At 40.8% G+C, this 24,382-nt stretch overlaps 1 protein-coding gene and 1 long non-coding RNA gene across 14 annotated transcripts; one reads left to right on the forward strand and one right to left on the reverse strand.

The window, feature by feature from the left end:
- Positions 1–5,711: 5,711 nt before the first annotated feature.
- Positions 5,712–19,474, reverse strand: BIRC2 (baculoviral IAP repeat containing 2). Of its 13 annotated transcripts, none has more exons than XM_083609902.1 (9): positions 18,932–19,474; positions 12,952–15,039; positions 12,727–12,826; positions 12,046–12,124; positions 11,130–11,175; positions 9,526–9,768; positions 7,600–7,851; positions 7,335–7,376; positions 5,712–6,504 (listed from the first exon to the last, which is right to left on the reverse strand). In XM_083609902.1, exons 2-9 carry the CDS (start codon positions 13,925–13,927, stop codon positions 6,311–6,313), a joined length of 1,932 nt encoding a protein of 643 aa, XP_083466028.1. In that variant the 5' UTR covers positions 13,928–15,039; positions 18,932–19,474; the 3' UTR covers positions 5,712–6,310. The 13 variants fall into 13 exon arrangements, with proteins under 13 accessions (XP_083466028.1, XP_083466022.1, XP_083466031.1 ...); XM_083609896.1 differs by having other exon boundaries at positions 12,952–13,721; positions 18,593–19,465; XM_083609905.1 differs by lacking the exon at positions 18,932–19,474 and adding an exon at positions 18,593–18,888 and having other exon boundaries at positions 12,952–13,850.
- Positions 19,475–19,536: 62 nt separating this feature from the next.
- LOC310760962 lies at positions 19,537–24,170 on the forward strand. Its single transcript, XR_014547127.1, has 2 exons — positions 19,537–21,758; positions 23,509–24,170. It is a non-coding gene; the product is annotated as an uncharacterized lncRNA (long non-coding RNA).
- The last annotated feature ends 212 nt before the right edge of the window (positions 24,171–24,382 follow it).

Genomic DNA, 24,382 nt, shown 5'->3' on the forward strand with positions numbered 1-24,382 from the left:
GTCTAGGCTTGGCAGTCCCCACCCCGCCCCAATGTTCTTTGGTCTTCTGCAAGGGCCATGCCAACTCAGCTCATTCTATGCAGAGAGCCCCAATACCTCAAGGACCTCCTCTCCGTACATGAACCAACCCTACTCTTCCATCCTTGGAAGCCAGACCTTTCTTGGGTGCAGGAGGAAAGGAAGAAGTCAGGAAGTTCTGGAAAAACTTGGGAAGTTGCCATATACCAAGGCAGACCAAGGGACCATCTAGCTCAGGGGTAGCCAACATTGAGAACCTCCAGATATTTTGGACTACATCTTCCATCATCCCTGACTATTGGCCATGTTGCATTGGGCTGATGGGAGTTGTAGTCCAAAGCATCAGGAGAGCACCACATGGCCAACCCCTGAACTAACTTATTAATATCCGCACTGCTGGGCAGTGGCTTTCTGGGTTTTGAAGCCATTTCAAACCCTGTCTGGTGGTGGAATCTGGGTCCTCACTGCACAGCACGACCATCACTGAGCTAAAGCCCATCCCTTATTCACATGAATTAAAGAGCAGCTGAGAAATGATCACTCAGGATGAGGTTTCTTAGTGGCCTAATCTTTCCTGCCCTTTAACATAAACAGGAGGTTTTATGATGCTGACTTTCTGAAACCTTCCCCAGCCATTCAGCCTTCGCTTAGGAAACTGGTGTTTATCTTTGCCTTTTGTCTGCCTGGGTCTGTTCAAAACTGTTGTGCACAAAAATTATATATAAAGGTCACAGGGAGTTCAGTCCTGTACAGCAGTTAAGCATTCCTATTTTTGCAGCAGTTCCTCAAGCAGGGCTGTCAGAAATGGTTTGTTTTATTTTCAAAGCTTTGACACTTTATTTTCAAAGCTTTCAACATCCGTGTGAGTGGGAAGGAAATTCACTTTGTTACAGTTACGACGAACGTTTCTATAGCTAAATATGTTATGCATTCTAGCTATAAGGGACTAAAGTCATCCAAGCACTGATTATATATCCACATACCAACTCTTGAAACACCCAAGAGGCTTCTAATTCCTGCATTCCCTCCCACTCCAGCCCGTTCCCTGCCAAAAGGCTGAACATTCTGCTCAAACTCAAAAGGCTGAGACTGGGAAGTGATGTATTTGGGTGGCATGCATATCTGTGGTATGATAAGGTCAAAGCACATAAAGCATTTAAAAACCATATTGTCAGGAAAGCATTGTTTAATGTCTGGACAAGATATAAGGACCTAGTTGAAAACAAAACCCCAAGGTGGTTCTCACCGATGGAAGCGAAGGCTCAGAAAAAGCTCAATATGGAGGCCAAATGGCCAAAATATTGGGAAATTCTGGAACAAGAGGGAGATAAATTGAAATTGCAGAGCTTTGAAAAACTAAAAAACAAAGTGCAAGATTGGCTTCATTATTATCAAATAATGGAGGCATACAATTTGGACAAGAAAATTGGCTTCCAGGTGGAAAAATCAAAATTGGAAACAGAACTGTTAGATCACAAAACTAAGACTCTGTCAAGGATGTATAACTTGCTGTTGAAATGGAATACTCAGGATGAAACGGTGAAATCTGCTATGATTAAATGGGCACAAGATGTTGGACATAATATTATGATGGCTGACTGGGAACAGTTATGGACCACAGGTATGATGTTCACGGCATGTAATGCCTTAAGAGAGAATATTATGAAAATGATATACAGGTGGTATATGACACCAGTCAAGCTTGTGAAAATTTATCATTTGCCCGATAATAAATGTTGGAAATGTAAAGAAACTGAAGGTACATTCTTTCACCTTTGGTGGACATGCCCAAGGATTAAGGCTTTCTGGGAGATGATCTATAATGAAATGAAAAAGGTATTTAAATATACCTTTCTGAAGAAACCAGAGGCCTTTCTCCTGGGCATGGTCGGCCAATTGGTGCCAAAGAAGGATAGAACTTTCTTTATATATGCCACAACAGCAGCAAGAATACTTATTGCAAAGTATTGGAAGACACAAGATCTACCCACCCTGGAAGAATGGCAGATGAAGGTGATGGACTATATGGAACTGGCGGAAATGACTGGCAGAATCCGAGACCAGGGAGAAGAGTCGGTGGAAGAAGATTGGAAGAAATTTAAAGACTATTTACAAAAATACTGCAAAATTAATGAATGTTAGATTGATGTCGGAATGAATTTTTGTGGTTTTAGCAGTAATGTTATAAAGGAGTATGTAAAAGTGGGTTGTTAACAGGTGAGAATGTAAAGTTACAATATATTAGGATAAATGATTAAGATAAAAACAAAGATGGAAAGAATTTGCTGAATTAACTAACTGAACTGGAATACACAAAAAAGGGAGGTGTGAGGAGGTCAAGGAAACAAGTACATGAAAGATAAGATATGGAAAAATTGATTTGTTTTTAATTGCTTTAATTTTTCAGTATTTTGTATTTTTTGTTTTATTATTTTTTTATTTTTGTAATTCTTCGAAATTTTAATAAAGATTATTTTTTAAAAAAAAGAGAGACTGGGAAGTGTTGCAAATTCATGTTTATAAATGTGCATATTTTAAATCCTGCACATGTGGGGGAAACTTGCCCCTTGTATGGATAGTGCCATAAAGTTTAGCCACTAGGTGGTGCTGGACATAGCTGTCTGCTGGGTGGAAGTCAGCAAACGTTTTCAACAGGGGGCCAGTCCACCATCCCTCAGACCTCGTAGGGGGCCGGACTATATTTTGGGGGGGAAATGAACGAATTCCTATGCCCCACAAATAACCCAGAGATGCATTTTAAATAAAAGCACACATTCTACTCATGTAAAAACACCAGGCAGGCCCCACAAATAACCCAGAGATGCATTTTAAATAAAAGGACACATTCTACACATGTAAAAACACGCTGATTTCTGGACCGTCCGCAGGCCGGATTTAGAAAGTGATTGGGCCGCATCCGGCCCCCAGGCCTTAGTTTGCTAACCTATGCTCTTGTGTTTATTCTGTCCTTGATGGAGAAAAGCCAATGCAGACTGCACAAAGAAAACACAAACACAGATTATATTCCATTGAGATCAGACATGGAATATTAGATAGAAATTAACCAGGAACGAATAATCACCAAATGCACAGGCAGTACCTGAAAACCAAGTTCATCTAGGGCAGTTTTCCAAGACAGTGATGTTATTACTCAGGTTGTCACTTGCTCTCTCTGAGTTACACAGAAGCCTTCAAGATTTGGAGCTGAATGGCTGAATAAACTGAACTAATGTGATTCATTTAATTGTCGATGATCTCAATTAAAAGGCTGTGTGTGCGTGTGTGTGTGTGTGTGCGTGTGTGTGTGTTTATAGTGCCAGCATATATCAGGGAAGTGGAACCACAGGGCAGGGGCAGGGGCAGGGGCAAATGTTTTGCCCTCTTTTGCACCTTTTACATGTTTTTGTCTGGCTAGAATGTGATGCATCTCGCCTGTCTACACAGAGCAAGGTGGAGGTTGAGAAACCACTGACATTTGCACGGTTGGAGTATAGGTAAAAGTGACATCCATTGCTTCACCCACTTCCATCTCTTCCACCAGTGGCATGAAGCATTTGAAATGCTTCCCATGAGCTAATGCAGACCCTGGGATGAAAAGCAGCTCAAAACATTTGTATTTAGAAACATCAAAATAGTTTTTCCTTTTAATATATTTAAGCTTCTAGCATCACAAAATCCTCATATAATATGAAGACTTTGCAAAAAGAAACATCTTAGGGTAGATTCTGCTAGGCGATGAACCAGTTTAACAAGAACACACACCCTGTTAATATGCAACATGGGCTGTAGGTGCATATATTCCTCTTAGTTTCTCTGTGGCTCTAATGCAATCACAGCTAATAGGGATGCAAATATTATTGCCACGTATGCAGAAAAGTATGTTTGCTTACGTTTTGACACAGCCAATAAGAACGATGAAGGCAACAAGTTTTTTTTCTGAGGCTTAAAATTGAGATCATAGAGGGACACACACATACATGCAACAGCTGTTAAAGTTAAAAAGTTGTTGTAACAACCTCTTTTGACTGGAAATAGTGGAGGGAAAGGAGCCACCAAATAGATTTGGTCTCATAGTAGCAGAACAAACTCCCTCTGCTGCAACCAAGTATAATGGCAGGCAGCTAAAAGATGACAATATAGATGCATCTGGTGCTCCCAAAACAAGTCTAGGAGTGTCCAAACACTTTAAATTACTGTTTCCAAACACACACACACCCCACACACCAATTTGTCACATGGAGCATGCGCTAAACTGGAACCGCATAGGGTGCGATAAGGGGAAGCAGCTGCAGCAGTAGCAGAAGAACAAACACGGAATTATTTCGTTTCTGACACCCTGATGCAGCACCTCATTTAATTTTTTTAAATTTTCCACAGGATCTAGCAATGTTAGGTGCTTAAGAAACATTTTAAGAAGTTCAGCAAAAAGTTCAGAGTTAGAATCATTTGTTGCCTTCAAAGTTGTCCTTACGCACTGCTAGCTACTTGGCGCGTGTCCTTTAGGTTTTGACCAGCCTGCACCAGAAGCCTCAGCAACTATCACACACAACGATGCCAGTGTTTATACGTATGAGCAAGAGCCCAATGTAGCATACATGACATTATACTTAAATTCCTTTGGATCCGTTCCAATTTTTCACTCACATTGCACATGGAGTGCTATTGGACTCATGTCCTGTTTGTGGGCTTCCCATAGGCATCTCGCTGCCCACTGTCAAGAGCACAATTATTGGAGTAGCTGATCATTTACTCTGATCCAGCAAGACTTAAAATATATCTCTCATATATCTCACACACAAATCTCTCACATCTTCCCAGGAGACAGAAGAGGGTTTAATTGATGCAGTACGTGGTCATGACTGCTTACATCTGAATCCTGCTTTTCCAAATGATCTGACAGCATGCATCAAGGGTGGCTAACATTTGTCCCTCCAGATGCTGTTTGACTGCAATTTCCATCACTACTGCCTTCTTGGTAGTGGCACCCACTCACCAGGTGTCAAAAAGACAAGACAACTGCACAACTTTCTGAAGGCAGCCCCTTATTGACAAGGTTTTTAATGTCTCATGTTTGGCTGTTTTTAAGTTAAAAGCTACCCAGAGGAGCTGGATATAAATAATAATTATTACTATTATTATTCTTCACAATGTTGGCTGGGGCTGATGGGAGTTTTGAGTCCAGCAGCTGCAGAACCACAGGCTAGCTGGCCCTAGCGTATATTATGGTTATTACATCAAGATTATCCTCACCTAAGGGCCTGAAAGATGGGTCACTTGCTGTCTCAACGTAACAATGTTATAACTAGATGGGGATTCAAACTGGGCAAGCCAAATGCATTATTTACCACATTGGCTATCAATTCCCCCCCCCCGGGGGGGTGATGCTAGAAAAGCTATTGTTAAGTGGACTTTATGATCAAGGAGCACAATTCCAACAATATTGGAAAGTCTATATGGCATCTAGAAGGTAAATATCTGAAATCAAGAGAACACAAGGGTGAGAGCACTGTAGTGACTAGCTATTGTTTAAACACAAGTATTTGGGAGCTGCATCCTACTTAAGATTTTAAAAACACATGTATAGATCTATAATACGGACAGTGTCTAAAACAGTTTTTCCTTCCCTTTAGTGATGGTAATCGAGCAAGTCTGAAAATGAGGCTGAAAATAAATTCCAACAATGTTCCTTGAACAACTTTTAATATTAAGTTTATTTCACAAATAATTTTTTAACATTATCAGATCATGTATAAAGCAACGTAGCACAAGTCTTTTGCATTGCATCTTGGTGGTATATAGCTTGTCCTATGACCAACTCAAGCAATCCTGCATAGATGCTTCAATTATCAAACTTCTGCTCATAATTCAGTCAGTTATCAGGGATGGGGAACCTGCAAATTCCTGGGAGACATTAGACTCCAGCTCCCCCGTCACTCACAGTTAGCAGGGCCTACGGCTAAGGTTAATGGGAGCTGCACTAAAACAACATATGGTAAAGCTACAGGTTCCTCAAATGTGGTCTATATAAAATATATTTTAGACTAACCAGTTATACATGTCAGCAAGCTTCCCAATAGGTTAACAAATAATCAACAACTACTTTTGTGAACCACAAACTGTAACACACCCTGCATGGTTGCTCACCCCCATCTTTAGTAACATTTGGCTCCAAGGCACTAGAAAGCTAGACTGGATTAGCAATCCAGTCATTTGAGAAACAATAACTGACCCAAAAAAGTGCCCACTGGGCTGCAGTGTGAGGATCTTGCTGATCAAACTCATTTTATGCCCTTCATGAAAGAAATGTCCGCACTGTGCCCTTGATTGTCCCTCTGCATATAGGGCATTTTCTAAGGGAAGGGGCACATTCTTTACAGACAACTAAGTGGCCACATGGGATGAAGACAATGGACACTTCCTTGTCCATGCAAACTTTGCATGTTCTCTCTTCTTGCAATCGTCTCAGCTGTTCTTCCATGGGCAGGCCTGCAGGGGAGAAAACATATGTTATATATGTTCCAAATTGCTGTATTTTACAACACAAACAAATACCACTGTTTCCAAGTCTCTCCCCCTCCATCCCAAAAACTCCCTTTGTTTTCTTTTTCTGCATCCACCAATACATGTTGGAGTTATTCTAACTGACGAAGAGCCTTCAAAATCAGAGCTTTATAGTTTTCCTGAAGGTGTACCCATTCAGAAACTGCTCGCAAAAATGATTCAAAAAGCAAATGTGAAGGTGTGCTTCATGATGCTATTCTTGCAACAAATGTGAAGGCGGCATTTCCTACAGGGGAAAGACGTGGAGGCTCCAGATAACAAACTACCAGGGATGTGCAGAAGGCAAGTTTCCATTTCATTCTTGTTACAAGAAGAAAGGACTGGAATTTACTCAAAATCATGGCACCTGCCTAGACTTCTTAAACTGTGATTTCAAACTGCAGAAGTAGGAAAACTTTTATACAGTGGCACCTCGGTTTTCGAACGTCTCGGAAGTCAAATGTTTTGGCTTTTGAACGCCGAAAACCCAGAAGTAACTGCTTCAATTTGTGAACACTTTTCGGCAATATGTGCCATGTGGCTTCCATATTGAGTTTTCCAGATGTAAATGCATGCTTTGGTTTTCAAACATTTAGGAAGTTGAACTGTCTTCTGGAATAGATTACATTCGAAAACCGAGAAACCACTGTATATGGTGCTTCTCTATACCAAGTATCTGAAACTATTTAAAATGCGAGTTTTAAAATTTATTTTTATAAGCAATCCATATTATTTCAAATGGTGCCCAATGTTATTTTAGTGAATTCAGTTTTTACCTGAAACATCTTCTGTCGGAATATAAGGCATTTTCTTCTCCTCTAAAAAATAAAATAAAAAATAGTTCTGTTCAATAAACGTAAGACTTCCTGCAAGCAATAAGCTGCCATACTAATCGACAGGGTTCTATGGTTTCCGGCATACAATCCCTAAAGCAAGGCCAATGACCTCTATTACTGCTCTGAATTATAACATGCTAAGTCTGTCATCTCTCAGAGAAGTGGCAATTAGATGTTAACCAGCACATTCTTTTCTCAAACTCACCGAACAAGTCTTTGTATAATACAAAATCGCACTCTTGTAAACAGTTTCTGAATATGTTTGCAGCTGTGTTTCCTTTCACCAAGATGGTATCAATCAGTTCTCTCGCTTGCAGTGGTGTCTGGGTTTTTTGTTTAATAACATGGTATTCAATGTCAGTTATTACTTTGGATGTTAATAAACTTTCAAGGATAGGAAGCACACATGTCAAGCGCTGAAACAATGCATTTCGGTTCTTCCTGATTAAGGACAGATCTAAAATATAAATAATGAAAAATGATTATAGTTCAATTTGTTTAGCATTGGAAGATTTAAGGAGAAATTTTGAAATCACAAGAGGGTGGGGGAGAATGGAATTGAAAATAATTTATGCTTCTGAAACAAGTTTAGGTATGATAAAGAAAATGCAACATTTCAACATTCACAAAGCCTGCAGGTCTTCCTCCCCAGCCTTCCCTCACCTGAAAAATGAATGTCCCAAAAGGTCGGAAGAAAGTTGAATTATGCTTTAAGAACAATTTTCTTATGTGTTAACTTAGCATATAAAAAGAGTATACTGTCTGGTGTACTGATAAAATGGATTGGGAGTGAATGCGGACAAAGCATTTGCATTGTATCATATTTACATAGCTAGCCTATTCTGGACCAACTGAAGTTTCCAGGCCATTTTAAAAGGCAGCCCCACATTTAATAAATTGCAATAATCCAACTATGAGGTTACTAGAGCATGGATAACTGTAGCAAGGTTCTGTCCAAATAGGGCTGACACTGGCAAATCAGTGAAAGATGACAAAAGGCACACCAAGAGCACTTCAAGTTATGAGTCTGCTTCTTTAGGATTAGTACAATGCCATCCAGAGAAGACTGATCACTACCTAATTGGGTAAACCAGCCACCAAACAACAGTACCTCCAACTTGCCTGAACTGAATTTCATTTAGGCTCACAGGTAGAATAATAGTTTCCAAGTTATAGGAAGTAAAAGTCACAACTTTATTTTGCATTCACTTGACACACAGAGTCCAATGCCAGGTACCACAGTTTAAGAAGAATGTAGAAAAAATAATAATGAGATCGGAGTGCAACAAAGATGGCTAATGGTACTGGAAGTAGGTCGTATGCAGAAAAACTGATGGAACTGGATATACCGTATTTTTCCGGGTATTGGACGAAGTTTTTCGACTCAAAAACCACGTCCAAAGACTGGGGTCGTTCAATACACAGATAGTGCCATGGCCGGGGGGGGGGGGGGAGCGGTGCAGCACCAGCCATTCAGTTGGCAGGAGCACGGCTTCCAATGCCGCAGCGAGCGATCTGGGGGGTGTTTACTGCCCACAGCTGCATGAGGGGGGGAGAGAGAAGCTGCACACTGCCAGCCAGCTCTTTGACGGGAGCGCAAATTCACCCGATGCCGCTGCGCACGGGAAGCACTCCCTGGATCATTTCCCATGCACGGAGGTGTCGGGGGAGGTTGCACTCCTGCAAACTGGATGGCTGGAGGGAGTGCAAATTCACCTGATGCCGCTGTGCATGGGAAACAATCTAGGGAGTGTTTCCTGCCTGAAGCTGCATGGGGGGAGAGGCTCAACAACTTTGGGCCATCTCCCCTCACTTTCTTAAAATTTAGTCCCCCCAAATGGGGGGGTGTCCTTATACAAGGGGGCGTCTTATAGACAGAAAAGTACGGTATTTAGCCCAGAGGTTGATAGAGACAGTAACACAATTCAAATACCTGATGGACTGTCATCCAGCGACCCTAGATGACAGGACTAGATCTAATGAAAGCAATTTGATAATGAAATTCTTGAGGGCTGTCGGCTCTTCCCTTCTGGGAATCTTCCAAGTGGAAGCTGGGAAGCCATTTTTCAAGGATGATTATGAAGAGAATGAAGCAACATACCAGATTCTATCACTAGAGCTTTTTACATACCTGATGTCACTTCCTCTGCTTGCACCACCTTCTCTTCTTCATTCTTCTCATCTCCTGCAGCAATGAGGTCGGACACAAGATCATTTACAGATTTATAATTCTCTCCGGTTGTTAAGATTTTACTCTGAACAGTCTGCTTGACTAGTCTTTTGCTGAATCCCATCTCCAAGGCAGCTTCAACCACTGGGGTTTTCATCATGATTGCATCTTCTGAAGCATTCTCACCAGGTCCAAAATGAATAACTGCTCAGAGAAAAATTAATGGTATTGCTCATTAGATCCATATGGATTTTGAAGAATACGTTTTAAAATTAAATTAAAACAGAGAATAAGATCATGTTTACATCAGGTTCCATGTCCAACATTGAAAAAACCTTTGCTTTACTCTTATGCAAATTAACTTTTATATTAGGCTATACTAAAGGCATTTTCACACAAGAAGCTTACGGATGTGAACATATTAAACTGTCTTATACTAAGTCAGACCACGGATCCATTTAGATTAGCAGTGACTCAGAACAGAAATCCAAAATCTCAACGAAGGCTTTTCTGAATTGTACTATCAGGGACCTTTTTGACTAAACATACCAGGGGCTGAATCTGGAACTGTAGGCACACAAAGAATGTGCTCACCTACAAAGCAATGAGATCTCCCCTTCAGAAACATACAGACCCTATATCTTGCTGCAATAGGCAAGAACCAGCTAGCTTCTACTCCATAAGTAGAATCACTAATCAACTTACTAGATAGGTTGTAAGTTACAGCAGCTGATATAGGAACTATGCTTGACAGCAACACTAATTAATTCACTAGCTGTATTACTTTGGAAAAGCAGCTTTTTAAAGTCCAGAGCAAGCTATCAAAGATTTCTAGCCTCTATTATACAGTCTCCATAAGTGATCTTGGCTTTCTCCAACTTAGGTCAGATCAATTCACAGGATGATACCTAATGTGGATCATATTCAAGTCCATTGATTTCATTGGGTTTACCCTGAGTATAACTTATTTGGATCACCAATAGTAACTTCAAAGCTATCCACAATAATTTTTTGCACCACTAGGGGGCCCCTATGAAAATGTTGAGAGAGGTTTTGCTAGCAATCTCAATGAAGACCTTAAGAAGAAAACGACAGTCTTATCTGAGTGTGCTTTTTCAGGAACTGCGCATTGAGTTTGGATTTTTTTGAAGTGTTTGCCATTGTTGCTGAATGTTTTTTCAGTTTTTGTTATTTATTATACTTGCTGTAAGCTACTCTGAAGGTAAGGTCCAATTACTGGTGGAAGAGCACGAAAAATTATTCATTATGTTCTTGCCAAGTTGTGGCAAGATATGAACTGCATCAACATTCCACTTAGTAAGCAAGGCAATGCAAATGAGAATAAGACAAACAGAAGTCTCCTCATTTTGAGAGTACAATACCAAGTGACAACAAAGTTATTTTTGAGAATCCATATTCAAGTTGCTTTGTAAGACACAATACTTCTAGATAATTGATTAAAACCTGATATTGCTAAGTGTTTTTGGTATTCCCTATTTAACAAACAGTGCTTTCATATTCCAAGTGTCCATACCAACTTAAAATATCTTGTAAAAAATACTTACTTGGCTCAACATTTTCATCCACAGGTGTATCTGAGGTGGATAACAGCTACAAAACACAGAAAGAGTGTTTTAAAATGAATGTAATTTTTGTGTATCAAAACAGAAGCGAACACAAGAAGTTTGCCAAAATTTAAACCACTTAAACAGTCACCCTAAACATCTGCATGCACTCTGTCCTGAACACCACAGCAATGGTTTTGTCAGACACTTTGAGGGCCGACTGTTGCTGTCACAATACATTGTCAACTGCCAGAAGAAAGGGGAAGCCCTTATCATCATCACTGCTTGTAGCTCCTATATGCAATTTTGATTGTTAGCTGCCGTAAGCACAGTAACAGATCACATGTCAAGCAATTTGCTCAATTAGCCACTTAGTCACTCAAACTATCTTAGGAAACCATCACAGTTGCCGTGTGAAATTGACAAGTTTCTACTGAATCATAGAAAACTCAGATGCTCTCTAAAAGACCACATCCTTTGACCTTGACATTTAACCAACTTCACACCTTTATTTGTAGCCACTTTCAGCATGCCTAACACATGGTTGGCTTTTATGTGGCTAGCGGGAAGAGATTAAAATTAAAGGCTCTTCTAGAGAGCTTAGTTTGAAAGTGCCCAATTTAAAAATCTATGAGGTACAGTGGTACCTCGGGTTACAGATGCTTCAGGTTACAGACGCTTCAGGTTACAGACTCCGCTAACCCAGAAATAGTACCTCGGGTTAAGAACTTTGCTTCAGGATGAGAATAGAAATTGCGTGGCGGTGGGAGGCCCCATTAGCTAAAGTGGTGCTTCAGGTTAAGAACAGTTTCAGGTTAAGAAAGGACCTCCAGAACGAATTAAGTTCTTAACCCGAGGTACCACTGTAATACACAAGAATACTGTTGAAATCAAAGCAAAGTAGTTGTTTGAATACCTGTTCAAGAAGATGGGGGAATCTTACTTGAATCTGATGGACAAACTCTTGTCCTTTCATATGCTGCAGGTACTCACATCTAGAAGATAAAATGCAGTGTTTCAATTCTAATATACAGACTGTACATTGTTCCAGATACATGCAGACCGAAGTGCCTCAGATAAGCCATATGCATGCCCAGTTCTAAATGTTCACTTTTGAAGTGGAGTTTGTAATCTGACATGACAACTCCTCCAGATACATAACATATTAACAGAGAATCTGCTCCGTTTAAACCACGGTCGGTCAATCTATGACCGAAAGGTTACATGCAGCCCTCAATCTAATTTCATGTGGGTAGGGGAAAGTCTGGATGGAATAAGCAGGGGAAATATGGAGGGAGAAATGAGAAGGGTGCAGAGAAAGCCTTCTGAGAATGATCAGTTCAGTCCCCTGCAAAAACTATTTAGTCACTCCCTGGCAGCCCACTTGGCAGGGGAAAAAAAGAGAATAAAATATAGTCTGCTTACTGCTAGCATCTGCCCCCAACAGATTGCCCCAAGGAGAGTACAACTCTCAGCAGGAAAAAAACAATACTCCTCTTAAAATAGATCTCTTTGGGATACTAGTTTTGCCTTTCAGTTCCAAATATATTAAGATTAGGACCATAATTGCTACTATTTCAAAGAAGTTTAGATGTACCTTGGAAACCATTTAGCATGTTCTACCCATGGATCATCCCCAGACTCCCAACACCTGAGTCCACCATCACAGCAGAAACATTTAACATCATCATTGCGACCTGAAGAGGGGAGGGGAAAAACAGTTTATATAATATTTTTAAAGATACGTTCAGCAGTCACTGATTAAACAGTTAAAAAAAAATTAAATAGAATCCAAGTGACCAAAAATAGGCAGCTCACTTACCCACATAATAGAAGCCAGCATCTGCAAGCCGCGGTGGCTGAACTGGAACTGCAGCTGGCCAGCTTTTGAAAGTGTTGAGGCGCATTACGTAGGTCTGCATGCTCATATTGGAGACTGTGAAACTGGTCTGGTCACACATTTGTTCCACTAAAGGGCAGTTTGGAAAGTGCCTCCGATGTTCCGACATGGCATTATCCTTAGGCTCCCAGTTACTCAGTTGACCACCACAGGCAAAACAAGCCACCTTGTCCGCAGGCCCAATGTAATAAAATCCAGCTTTTGCCAAAGAAGATGGTGACAGAAATGTCAGTGGCCATGACTCAAAAGTGTGCAGTCTGTCTTCCTCTGCACTCATTGCATGATTGACTGTTTTAGATCTCAAATGGGACAAGTCTTCAACTGCCCTGGATGTGACTGGATCATGAGGAAAGCTTGAAAAGCTTCCACTGAAATAGCCAACTTGATCCATATTTGCTGCTGGTGTCGGGGAATGTGAAGAAGAAAGGCCAAAGGCAGTTGGAGGTGAAAAGGCAGAATTAAATGATGAACCGAGATTGTTCAATGGAGTCAAACTCTTCACAAAGTTGCAGCTAGGGTAGAGTTGCTTATGCTTGTCCAGAGCCTTGTCACCTTTTTTCCAGTTATCCAACATCAAGCCACAACTAAAACATTTTACTTTGTCTTTCACACCAGTGTAATAGAAACCAGCACGGGCGAGACTCCTTTCAGATACAGGTACATTCTGAGGGAAAGTTGAAAAGGTGGACATCCTGTAGAGTTCACATGACAGATCGTACGTCAGTTCACTTACATCACTGCTATTCCTCAGTTTGGATGGTAATGAATCATATATGTTCATGACGATGAAATAAGATAGGAGAATGGGACGAGTCTGAAGCCTGGGAGATAGTTTTGTGCAAATCTGATTAACTTCCAGGCCATAATAAAATAAAAACCTAAAAGCAAAACATTGCATGCAATTTCTTTATAAAGTATCTCTTTCATTCAGTACTTTCATCTTTCTGGCTAAACATAATTTGTTCTCTTTTTCAAAATGCACACTTCCTTAAAACACTGTAGTTCCTTCTTTCTTACAAGTGCTAATGTTCCCCTTCTCATTATGGCAGAAGGGAGAAAGCCTTAAAAATAAAGTGTGAAGAAGAAAACTAAATATTTAGCCCATAGCCTGTAAACTTGGACATGAGTCCCACCCAAATCTAAGGAAGTCCAAATAAATTAAGTTAGTATCAGGCTGCAGCATTAGTTTCCAAATCCTGTTACTATGTAGAAAATAAAAGTGCAGAAATGTAGGGTATTAAGGAAACGTGGAATCTGTAGGCATATGTATGACTTGCTTGTAGTTGGCTACATATGCTGAAAAGCCTTTTCCCCTTTAAAGTCAAATTAAACCAGGAATGCATGGGTTGTGCCCAACTAGGTTTTACTTAAAGGAGACCCACTGAAAGTAGTGGATGCAAATCTCCATTGATCTCAGTGGTGCTACTCTGAATATGACAAATATAGGATACCACCCTGTGTTTTGAAACTATGGTACATAAATACATCTGCTCCCTCTTAAGATTAGTTTAATTCTTGCCAAGAAGATACTCAAGGATTTCCCCTCAAATACATCAATGAAGTTTTGGAACTATTAAGCTAAGGGTGATCTCTGCAAACCACTATTGCTCTTGCCCTGGACACCAACAAGCTTTAATCAGCCCTGGAACATTTTCTTTCCTTATGTTGTTGCTGAAGTTTTATAGCATAATTTTAACCAGGTTGCTTTACTATTATTAGAAGTTTATTGTGTTTAACATAATTATATTGCTTAGGAGAGGAAAAATGGAACATCGGTAGGGCTGTATAGAAATTTAATAAATAATAATAATACTCATTAGCTAAAATATTTAGGCAAGTCATGTCTCTCCTTAATAAAAGCAAAAATAATTTTAGTATTTATGCACAAAACTATCTCCCAGACTTCAGACTCAAGTCCCTTTTAAGGGGCTTAGGCAGCCATATTGCAATATTGGGTCCACAAGGAGAAACAGTAAATGTAATGTGTGATAAACACAAGGTTACCAAGACCTGCATGAAGAGAAAAAGATATATGAGCTTCTTTAAAAAATTACAGTATACTGTGTGTGTACACAGTTGTAAAGCACTACAAATATTCAATGGCAATAAACTTCACTTCACAGTTATATTTTTAGCCAGAGTCTAATAACTTGTCTATGCCAACTGTTAGAATGGACTGGTGTTGAACTGAAGCCAATTTAGCCCACAAAGCATCCTTTGTGCCTATACTGAAAGACCATAAAGGAATCAGTGTTAACACCACTGATGTAGAGTTGAGCAGTTCAGGTTAGCTGCAAATCTCTCAGAATGGTGGCGAGGAGCAGGGATCAAGATTCCCTGCTAACTGTACACAAGAGAAGGCCATATATGAAGGCTCCCATAAGTTGATATTCACCTGCACATAGGAAGCACTCATATCTGCCAATGTGTAAGCTTTCTACGCAGGGATTTTTATGTGGAAAACAAGGCATCCTCTGAAAGCTCTGACACTGAGGTCAATGCTTCCTCTGAAAGCTTACTGACATTGAGGTCAACGCTTCCAATTGCGCAGTGTATTTAACTAATTCAAAAGTTGTTCTGGAATTGACTGCCGATTACTACAGGTATTATTATATCAAAATTATTTTGGTTCACAGTGCTTTGGTCACAAACAATCAATACTTTTCAGAATTCCATTATGCTTAACATGTGACTTTTTATACACAGACTTTCCATCTAGGAAAGTGCCTGTGCTGCATGATGTATCACACACCATCATGGAGTGAACACATGCATATTTATATCCAGGGCAGAAAGAGATCTTAAGTTCACAGTTCTTCAGAACTCAAAAAATAGCATTTCTGAAGTATGGGAACACAGAAAATTAATGAGTTAATTAGAAAACTAAACAGTCTGTTAAGTAGTATCTAAATGAGCTAGCAGCCGTAAATTAAGTGCATCTCAGCTACTGCCTCTTTGGAGGAGCTAAGGCATATTTTAAGTGCCTGATGTAGGTAGGCATCCATAATACTCTAGTCTTGTACACCTACACTTTCTGAGTAATTAGCAAATCATTTTAACATAGCAATACACCATTGGCTGTCAGCAGGGATCCATTTTTTCCTATGACTGACAACTCTAAGGTTATGTCAGACTTTAAAAAATAAATGGCACTTTGGATTTTTAGCATCTTCAAATAAAGTTATTTTTTATTTCCTATGAATCTGTCTGTGATAGTCTAGATAAAATCCCATACTCAAATAAATTAAATTACAGACCCTTATTAGCCTATTCTATTATTTGACACCATAAGGCTAGCACATGTACTGCAGCATAACCTTTCATACATCCATCAGATGTTTGAAGAGCCAACATCAGACGATAGGTATATAAAGCACATAGTGTGTGAAGAAAAAAAGGTATTATAAAAATAAAACAAAGTGAGGTCAAAAGGAGAAAAGTTACAAGGGATGATTTACAGAATACAAAATGAGATTTAGGCACAAACAATAAAAGATCCAGAATGTCTAAACTAGTAATGGGCTGACAGTAAAAGATGAACAGCACACATTAATACCCACAATAACAGAGATATGGCAAGTTATCAAGTAACCCTGGCTGTGCTACAAGTATATACCTATTTGCCTATACTGTGTTCCTACTATGTGAACCGCCCTGAAGCCTCCGGGTATAGGGCAGTATATAAATTCAATAAATAAATTAATAATATTATTTTAAGACGTTTAAATATACTCAGCTGAACTAAAGTGGAACAGCAGTCTAAGATATAAAAGAGCACCTATTTATTAGACTTGCACTGCAGGATTGCAAAATAACAGTGCAGTCCACATAGGTCAAAGGAACATCAAACAAAAGGATTAAAGGTCTGGTGTGAGCAAATGGAAAACTACAAGTGTGAGGCCATTAAAGGAGGAATGAATAAAATGTCAACAGACTGTGCTAGATGACAATGAGGAGAAACAATAGTTACATTCCAAAAGTAATAACTAAAGGGAACAGTGGAATCAAAGTACCAGCAAAGTTTAGTAGCAGTTGTTAAAGCAGGATAGGAATGAAGTGATAAGGTACCCATCATCTACTGCTATCTTCATGTCCTGCTCTGACCACTGGAAGAGTATCCGTCTGGCTGCTGTTATAAACAGAATGCCGGACTTTGATAGACCCAGGTCTGAAGTGCTTGGTCATCCCTTGATTTTATCAGTTGCTCACATCAGCTGATAATGTGAACATGTGGCTCTGATCTAGGTAGCCACAGAGACTGCATGCCACTCTATTTAGCATTAGCACATCTATTTCTTTTCATCTCTGAATCCAGCTGTCGCATCAATACGTAGTAGCCTCCAATTTATGTCTTCCACTTTCATGTCCCGTTCCTAGCAATTCTCCCTAGTCATCACAGTAACATGAAACCACTTTCAAACTGTTCTAGGAAGCTTATCATTAACTACAAACTTCTCAGAAAAGAAACCTGACCACCTCTAACTAGCATTTTCCTGCAATGTACAACTACTGCAGGAAGAGAGGCTATGTCCTAAGACCCTAGTCTTCAAATGACTGCCCAGTTGCTAATAATCTCATTTTGTTTATAATATGCTGGGGGGGGGGCTTTTTAAACAATCAAGCAGCATATAAATTATATTAAAGTAAATAAATAAATGCTCGTTAACTTTGTAAGCTTACTTTGAGGTGACTCAACAAAATAGTAAGCTCAGTCCTTTCATAATATGCTTACTCACCTAAGCCCCACTGTACTCTATAGGGCTTTGCTCAGGGGGCAGCTTGAAGACTGCAGTCCCACCCCCTCTTTCTCTCTCCATCAACTGCCGTGCACTGCCGATCTGTCAACTTCGTGGCTAAGCTGTGCGGCTTTAATTTCGTAAACGCCCCCCCGCCCCGCAAAAAAAAAAAAAAAAATGCACACCACGCCTGTTTTGATCGGGCACTTACGTGTCCTCCTCCTACGAGCCTAAAGTTTCAGCTCCCCGCCCGGTTTAAATCGCGATAGTTGGCAGTGGCTCGATTTTTAAAAAAATATTCGCTTAAGCAGCTGCGTGTGCGTGTTAAAAAATAAAACTGCTCCTAACCGCCGAGTTCTTTGCCCTAATTCTTTTTGCAAAACGCTTTGAGGTTCCTCCGTTTAAAGCTGAAGTGGCACAAGGATCTATATTGCATTAAACCGAATTTCGCATTTTTTAAAGCCCTGGGACCGTCGTGTGAACGAAGGGCGAGCTACAGATGATGACGATGATGATGATAGTAGTAGTCGTAGCAGTAGTAATGTGTAGTTATAACAGCATTATAATGATAAAAAGAAGAACAACAGTAGTATACTAGTATACAGTAATATTATAAGTATATTGTTATACAGTAATATTACTAGTATATTGTTATACAGTAATATGAGCGTGTTGTTATACAGAAATAACGTATAAAAGTAATAATAAAAATGATAGCAGCAGCAGTAGCAAAAGTGTAAAAAGAACAACCCCCCCCCACAAACGCCCTGCAGCAGCGGCGGCACAATAAGGCCCCACCCCGACCCCGACCCCTCGGCCCCACTTACCGCTAGGCCCTCCCAGGCGGATTTGGAAGTCTCCGCCGGCCGCCTCCCGGCCCCTATATACTGGGGGAGGGTGGGAAAGGGAAGCTCACGAAACAAGATAGTCGGAAAGAACCAAGGAGCGGGGACAGAAAGCCGAGCGGGGCCCGCCCCAAAGGAGGGAGGGGAAATAACTCGAGAACGGAAATTCCTGTCATCAACCGCGGGCTCCTCCTCCACAGGCCTCGGGTTTCTTCCACAAACGGAAAAAGCCCCTCGCAGCCGAACAAGCCAGCCTTGCGGCCGTTGCGGCGCATGCGCGGTTAAGCGCCCTGCGCGAGGACGGCCTGTTTTTATATTTACCTCAGGCGGCGGCTCGGCTGGATCCGAGGGAGGAGCAACGGCGGCAACAGCGGCGGCGTCCTGGGTCATGACAGGAGCTGAAGCAGCGTCCACTCAGGTGGACGCCAGGCCTTTCCACACGACGCTTGACGGTGGTGTGTGGGGTTTTATTTTTTTTATTTTGCCTTCACGTTATGTTTTGCTTTGCTTGCTAGTTCCTGAGTGCTGCTGCTGCTGCGTTTGTAACGAGAACGCGGTTTAGGCCAAGAGGCGTTCCGTTTCTGAGGGGAGTCTTTTATTTATCGGAAGCTGTTTATGAAGAAGTGCTGTCGGGGTCGAATGGTCCTCCGCAGAGCCGGCCCAAGACTTTTTGCCGCCTGAGGCGGACCACAAAAATGGCGCCCCTGCCGCCCGGGAAGAAGCGGAGAGCGAAGGTCGACCTCGGGACCCTGCCGCCTGAGGCGGTCGCCTCACCTTGTCTCGTGGGTGGGCCGGCCCTGATGCCCAGTCACGTTTAAAGATAGAAGCCATAATAAGGAGGGGGGAAGCAGGAAGGGTGTTGATGTTGCTGGACGGCAGACTCCGCAGCCACATGCAGGTCACACACTTCCCCCTCCGTGGTGAGATATATCCCGCTTCTCTCTGGATTGCAGTTGCTGTTTCTACATTTGTGTCTAGACAGAGAGGAACACAGGAAGCTGCCTTATACGGAGTCAGACCTGTTGGGCCATCGAACTCAGGGTTGTTCTGCATTACTGGCAGCTGCCTTCCCCTTGGGGTTTCAGGCAGGGGGACATTCCCAGCCCTGCTTTGGAGTTTCTGCATGCAAAGCAGATGCTCTGCCCCTGAGCTGTGGCCTTTCCGAAATGTATAGTGTGCAAGTCTTTCCCCCTTTCTTTTGGTGATGGCTTTCCTATTTTGTGTGTGTATGGTTTGAAGCTGAATTCCAGTATTATCAGGATGAGGAATCTGTGTCCCTCCAGAGTCTTTGAATTGGGAGCATCACCCTCAGGCTGCATGGCTAGTGGTCAGGAATGATGGGAGTCCAGCAACATCTGTTGGGACACAAATTCCTCAGTGCATCTGGTCCCATTGAAATCAGGGTGGTTTATTTCTGAATAGACATGTACATGATTGCGCTGTAATTCTTTTTAGGGGAAAGGAGGTATATGTGTGCTAAATTAAGGTTGGCAATGCACAGGGGAGGACCACAAGAAAAACAAATACAGTCTAGCACACTCTTGCTCTAATTCTTACTCCTGTCCACTTTTCCCTACCCCTTTTCTTCAGAGATTCAAAGTATATTTTATCAATTAAGGCTAACTGCGCTCAACCTTGGTGAGTGTAAACCCCTACTGAGTAAGCATGCATAGGATTGGGCTGTCAGATTCTCAAACTGAAGGACAAGACCCAAGAGTGGACACTTGCAGGGGTGAAGTGGGAGGTGATCTGCTACTTTTAAGAGATAAGGAAGCAGTTAGCCTAGTCATGTAGTGTCATCCTGCTAGTGGTGCAAGGGTCTTCCTGGAACCTAGAATCCCCTGCGCACATCAGCCTTCCTGGAAGCAAGGTCATTGCTCTGTGTGGGTTGCAAAACTCTTTGCCAAGTTGCAGCATACCTGAAAAAACAGTCAATTTTTAGTTGCCTGAATTCTGCATATGCCCAAACGCATGAAGTTTACATATGAAGACGTGCAGTTGTTAATTTTGTGTATCTGTGACATAACTGGAGGAAAGAGAGGCAGGGGGAGGACTCTATGGATGTAATTCTCCTAGGCAACAGTGATTATGTACATGGACGGGATAGCTCAACCTTGACAGGTGCAACCTATGTATTTCTTGGTGCAGTTCAAAAATCTGTCGTTGTAAATCACTGTAATAACAAGATAGTCATTACAATATTTTTTATGTCCCTATAGCATATTTATTCTGTGCTCAAAGACATTTCATTCTCCATAACCCTAACAACCTTGTAATGTAGGCCAGTGTTACTGTCTGCATGTTATAGATGGGATGGGGCTTACAGTGAAAGAGTGGCTTACATACGGCTGCCCGGTGAGTTCATGTGAAATTTTCCTTTCAGAAAATGTCCAGTATGGGAAAAGAAACTGAGAAGAGTTCGGGTGAATACAGTGAAAATCTGTCACTGCTACATAGTAATAACAAAGAATGGGGAAATTCAATTGATCATAGAAAGTAAACACCAAAATTTCTTTTAAATCAATGCAAATTAATCTTGTACCAGCTTGGCAGTATTTGTCCAGGACATTAGGTACTTTTTGTCTAGGGGAAACCCAGCTGAACTATATTTTCACTTCACATGACCTTTTACAAAAGGGGGAATTCCACTCCCTGAATTATTTCCTGTGTGTCATGCCATTCTGGCAGACAGCCAGATTTGGGGGTTTTTCTTTTACAGTGCTGGAGATTTGTTTGAAATGACATACAAAAAGATTGTCTGACTACTAAAAGTTTCTTTTTAATAAAATTCTGGACTCTCCCCAGTTTTCCCTTATCCCTTTGGTTTCACAATCATTTTTCTTCCTTCAGTATCTGATTTCATGGGGTTTTATATGCAACAGTGAAAAGTATATTTAAGATCACTCATACTAGTTGTGAATTATTGTTATTATTCCATTTCATACTTCCCCTTTATAGGGCCCAAGAGTGGGTTACAGTAATTTAAAAATGCAATGTTTTAATTGCTGTTGTTGTTATTTACTTTTTTTACTATCCTTTAAATTTTAATGCATCTGTAGGACAAGGATGTGGTTTGAGGCAAATCACCCATTTCTCAGCCCACATTGCCAGGAAGCCTAGGAGAGGGAAAAGAGAGTTTTGCTGCCATGTAGTGAACTTTAATCCTTCTGGCACAGTATCAGTCCTTATTGCCCCCCCCCCAACCCATAAGGGAAATTTTGATCAGCAATAAACCTTTTAATAGGATCACTGTAAAATATCAAAATGAGAAATCCAGTAAAATAGAAAAAGCAATCTTGTGAGTAGATATTTTAGACAAAATTTCTTTCTGCATGTAAGATTTGGGGGAAATTCCATGACAGAGCTCAATACAGGTAAATGATAATAATTGTGTATTTTTAAAATCATTAAATAAGGGACATTTTTAAAAGTCAATGATTCTGTATAGATAATTAAAATCACAATGTAATTTTCTGTATAAATATGTGACTATTAATCTGACACTGATACTTGAGGCCAAATCCCATATTTCTTTAAAATACAGACAGTAGGTTTGCCCAACTCAGATGTACCTAAGACATGACTTAAACACTCTTTCATAGATAATGAAGTAGCAGATTTCAAGTGTCTAGCCAATACACTATTTGTAGATTCAAAGGTTTAGAATAAGTGACCTTTCAAAAATTTGATGAGCTTCTTCAGTATTGCCTAATAACGATTTCTGTAAATAATTTACTTCGTAGTACACTATTGTAACTGTACCTAAGCCTAAGTACAGCTAACCAACCTGGTACCTAGTTTAGCTCTTTCAAGAGTGGTGTAACATGGTCACAGTTAGGTGCCTCAGTCAGTAGAATAGCTGTTGCATTCTGCACCAGCTGCAGCTTCTAGGACAGCCCCACAGGGTAATCTAGTCCGGAGGTGACCAGTGCATTTCTGTCCAGGGATGATTATAGTTGTGTATCAAACCATCCAAGAATGGTAGAAAATGCTCCTTGCCACTGAGGCCACCTTAACGTCCAGTGGCAATGATGGGTCCAGGAGCACCCCCACACTATGTACTTGCTCCTTTAGAGAGAATTGCAGCCCCATTTCTGAAGGAATTACCTAATTCCTGGAAAGAGAACCACAACCCACAGGACCTCCATCTTTTGGGGATTTAGTCTTCCATTGCATCCAGGCTCTGGTCCAGAACTTGTACAACCTCACCTCACTCAGATGGAAGAGAGAAATAGAGCTGAGTGTCATCAGTATATCAATGGCACCGTGTTCTAATTCCCATGATGGTCCCTCCTAGCAGTTTCATATAGATGTTAAACACCATTGGGGACAAAATGACATTTTGTGATACCCTATAGTGTAACTGCCAGGGGCCTGACATAGACTTACCCAACGCCACTCTGGAACTGACCCAGTGGGTAGGAGAGGAACAAATGTATAACAGTGCATTCCTCCAGCTACCAACTCATGGAGTCAGTCCAGTATTAGCCCATGGTCAACGGTATCAAAAGCTGCTAAGGGAGCAAGCAAGAGCAACGGGGTCACACATGGTGCTGTACAGAAAAGGAGGAAACAAAGGAAAAGGAAATGGAACTTTTAACGTCATTGCTGTGAGTTCCAGTTAAATGACTAGCAGAAAACCGTACACTCTACATTTCTTGCTAGGAAGCAACTTTGTCATTTTATTTATTTGAAATATTTATAAACTCAACATATAGCAGTGTACAACAACAAGAAAATATAAGGCAAAACAAACTATTTCCAAGGAGGAATTTGATACTATCTGCACACTCATTCATCCTTTTGAGAAAGCTTGCAGAAATAGAACTTTTAGCATCCAGTGGAAGGTCTACTGTGTTGGAGATTGTCTCATTTCAAAATGCTCTGTGCTTCACAAGGTAGGTGCCACTGAACTGAAGGAGCAACCACCATGGATTGAACCTCTGGCACGGCACCACAAGGAAGACCTTAGATGACCACGGTAAACAGGCAGGTATAGAAGGGGTAAAGCGATCTCTCACATCCTGGTCCCAAGTTATGTAGGGCTTTATACACTAGCAGTAAGACCTTACATTTGGCTCAGTAACATAGTGGCAGCTGGTGAAGTTTAGTGCTGATGTTATGTGTTGACAGACAGCAACCCTCACAAAATCACTAAGAAGGTGCCTACACATTTTGCCCCCATTTCTTTCTTTCTAGGAAAGTTAGACACTTCTTTTTTAAAAAAATGAAAGCTCAGGGTCCGGGGCACCTGCCCTGGGTCACTAATGTAAGTCTTCATGGGTGCCAGGATGGCAACCCCTGCCTTAAAATGATGTTTTCATTCTCTCTGATTAGTCATTGATTGCTCCAGATTTCTTGTAAAGACTTACTGCTTTTTGCCCAGACAACCTGACTGATAAGATTTGGCCCTGTTGTTACTGATTTCATCTTCATTACTGATCTTTATGGTGTATCTTTTTTAAAATGTTGCAATTTTTTGTTTACCATATAGAGGGTTTTTTTAATATTAAGCAGTTTGGAAATGCTTTTAAATAAATAAATAATCTATATTTACTCTCTGTGCCAGTTTTGGTCTGTGTTTTACTGGATTCGGTGTCATGTTTGTGCATATGGTTTTTTCGTTTTTAAATTTCATTTAAATAAAACAATGAGTGTAATAAAGACGTAACAAATACAATAAACAAGCAAACATGCCAGTCCATATGCCTAGAATAGCCACCTCTCAGGTATGTTTCATCCAGCCTCCCAAAATCCAGTGTTGCTTTCATG

The sequence above is a fragment of the Podarcis filfolensis genome (assembly GCF_964270895.1).
Source record: "Podarcis filfolensis genome assembly, chromosome: 4".
NCBI lineage: Eukaryota > Metazoa > Chordata > Lepidosauria > Squamata > Lacertidae > Podarcis > Podarcis filfolensis.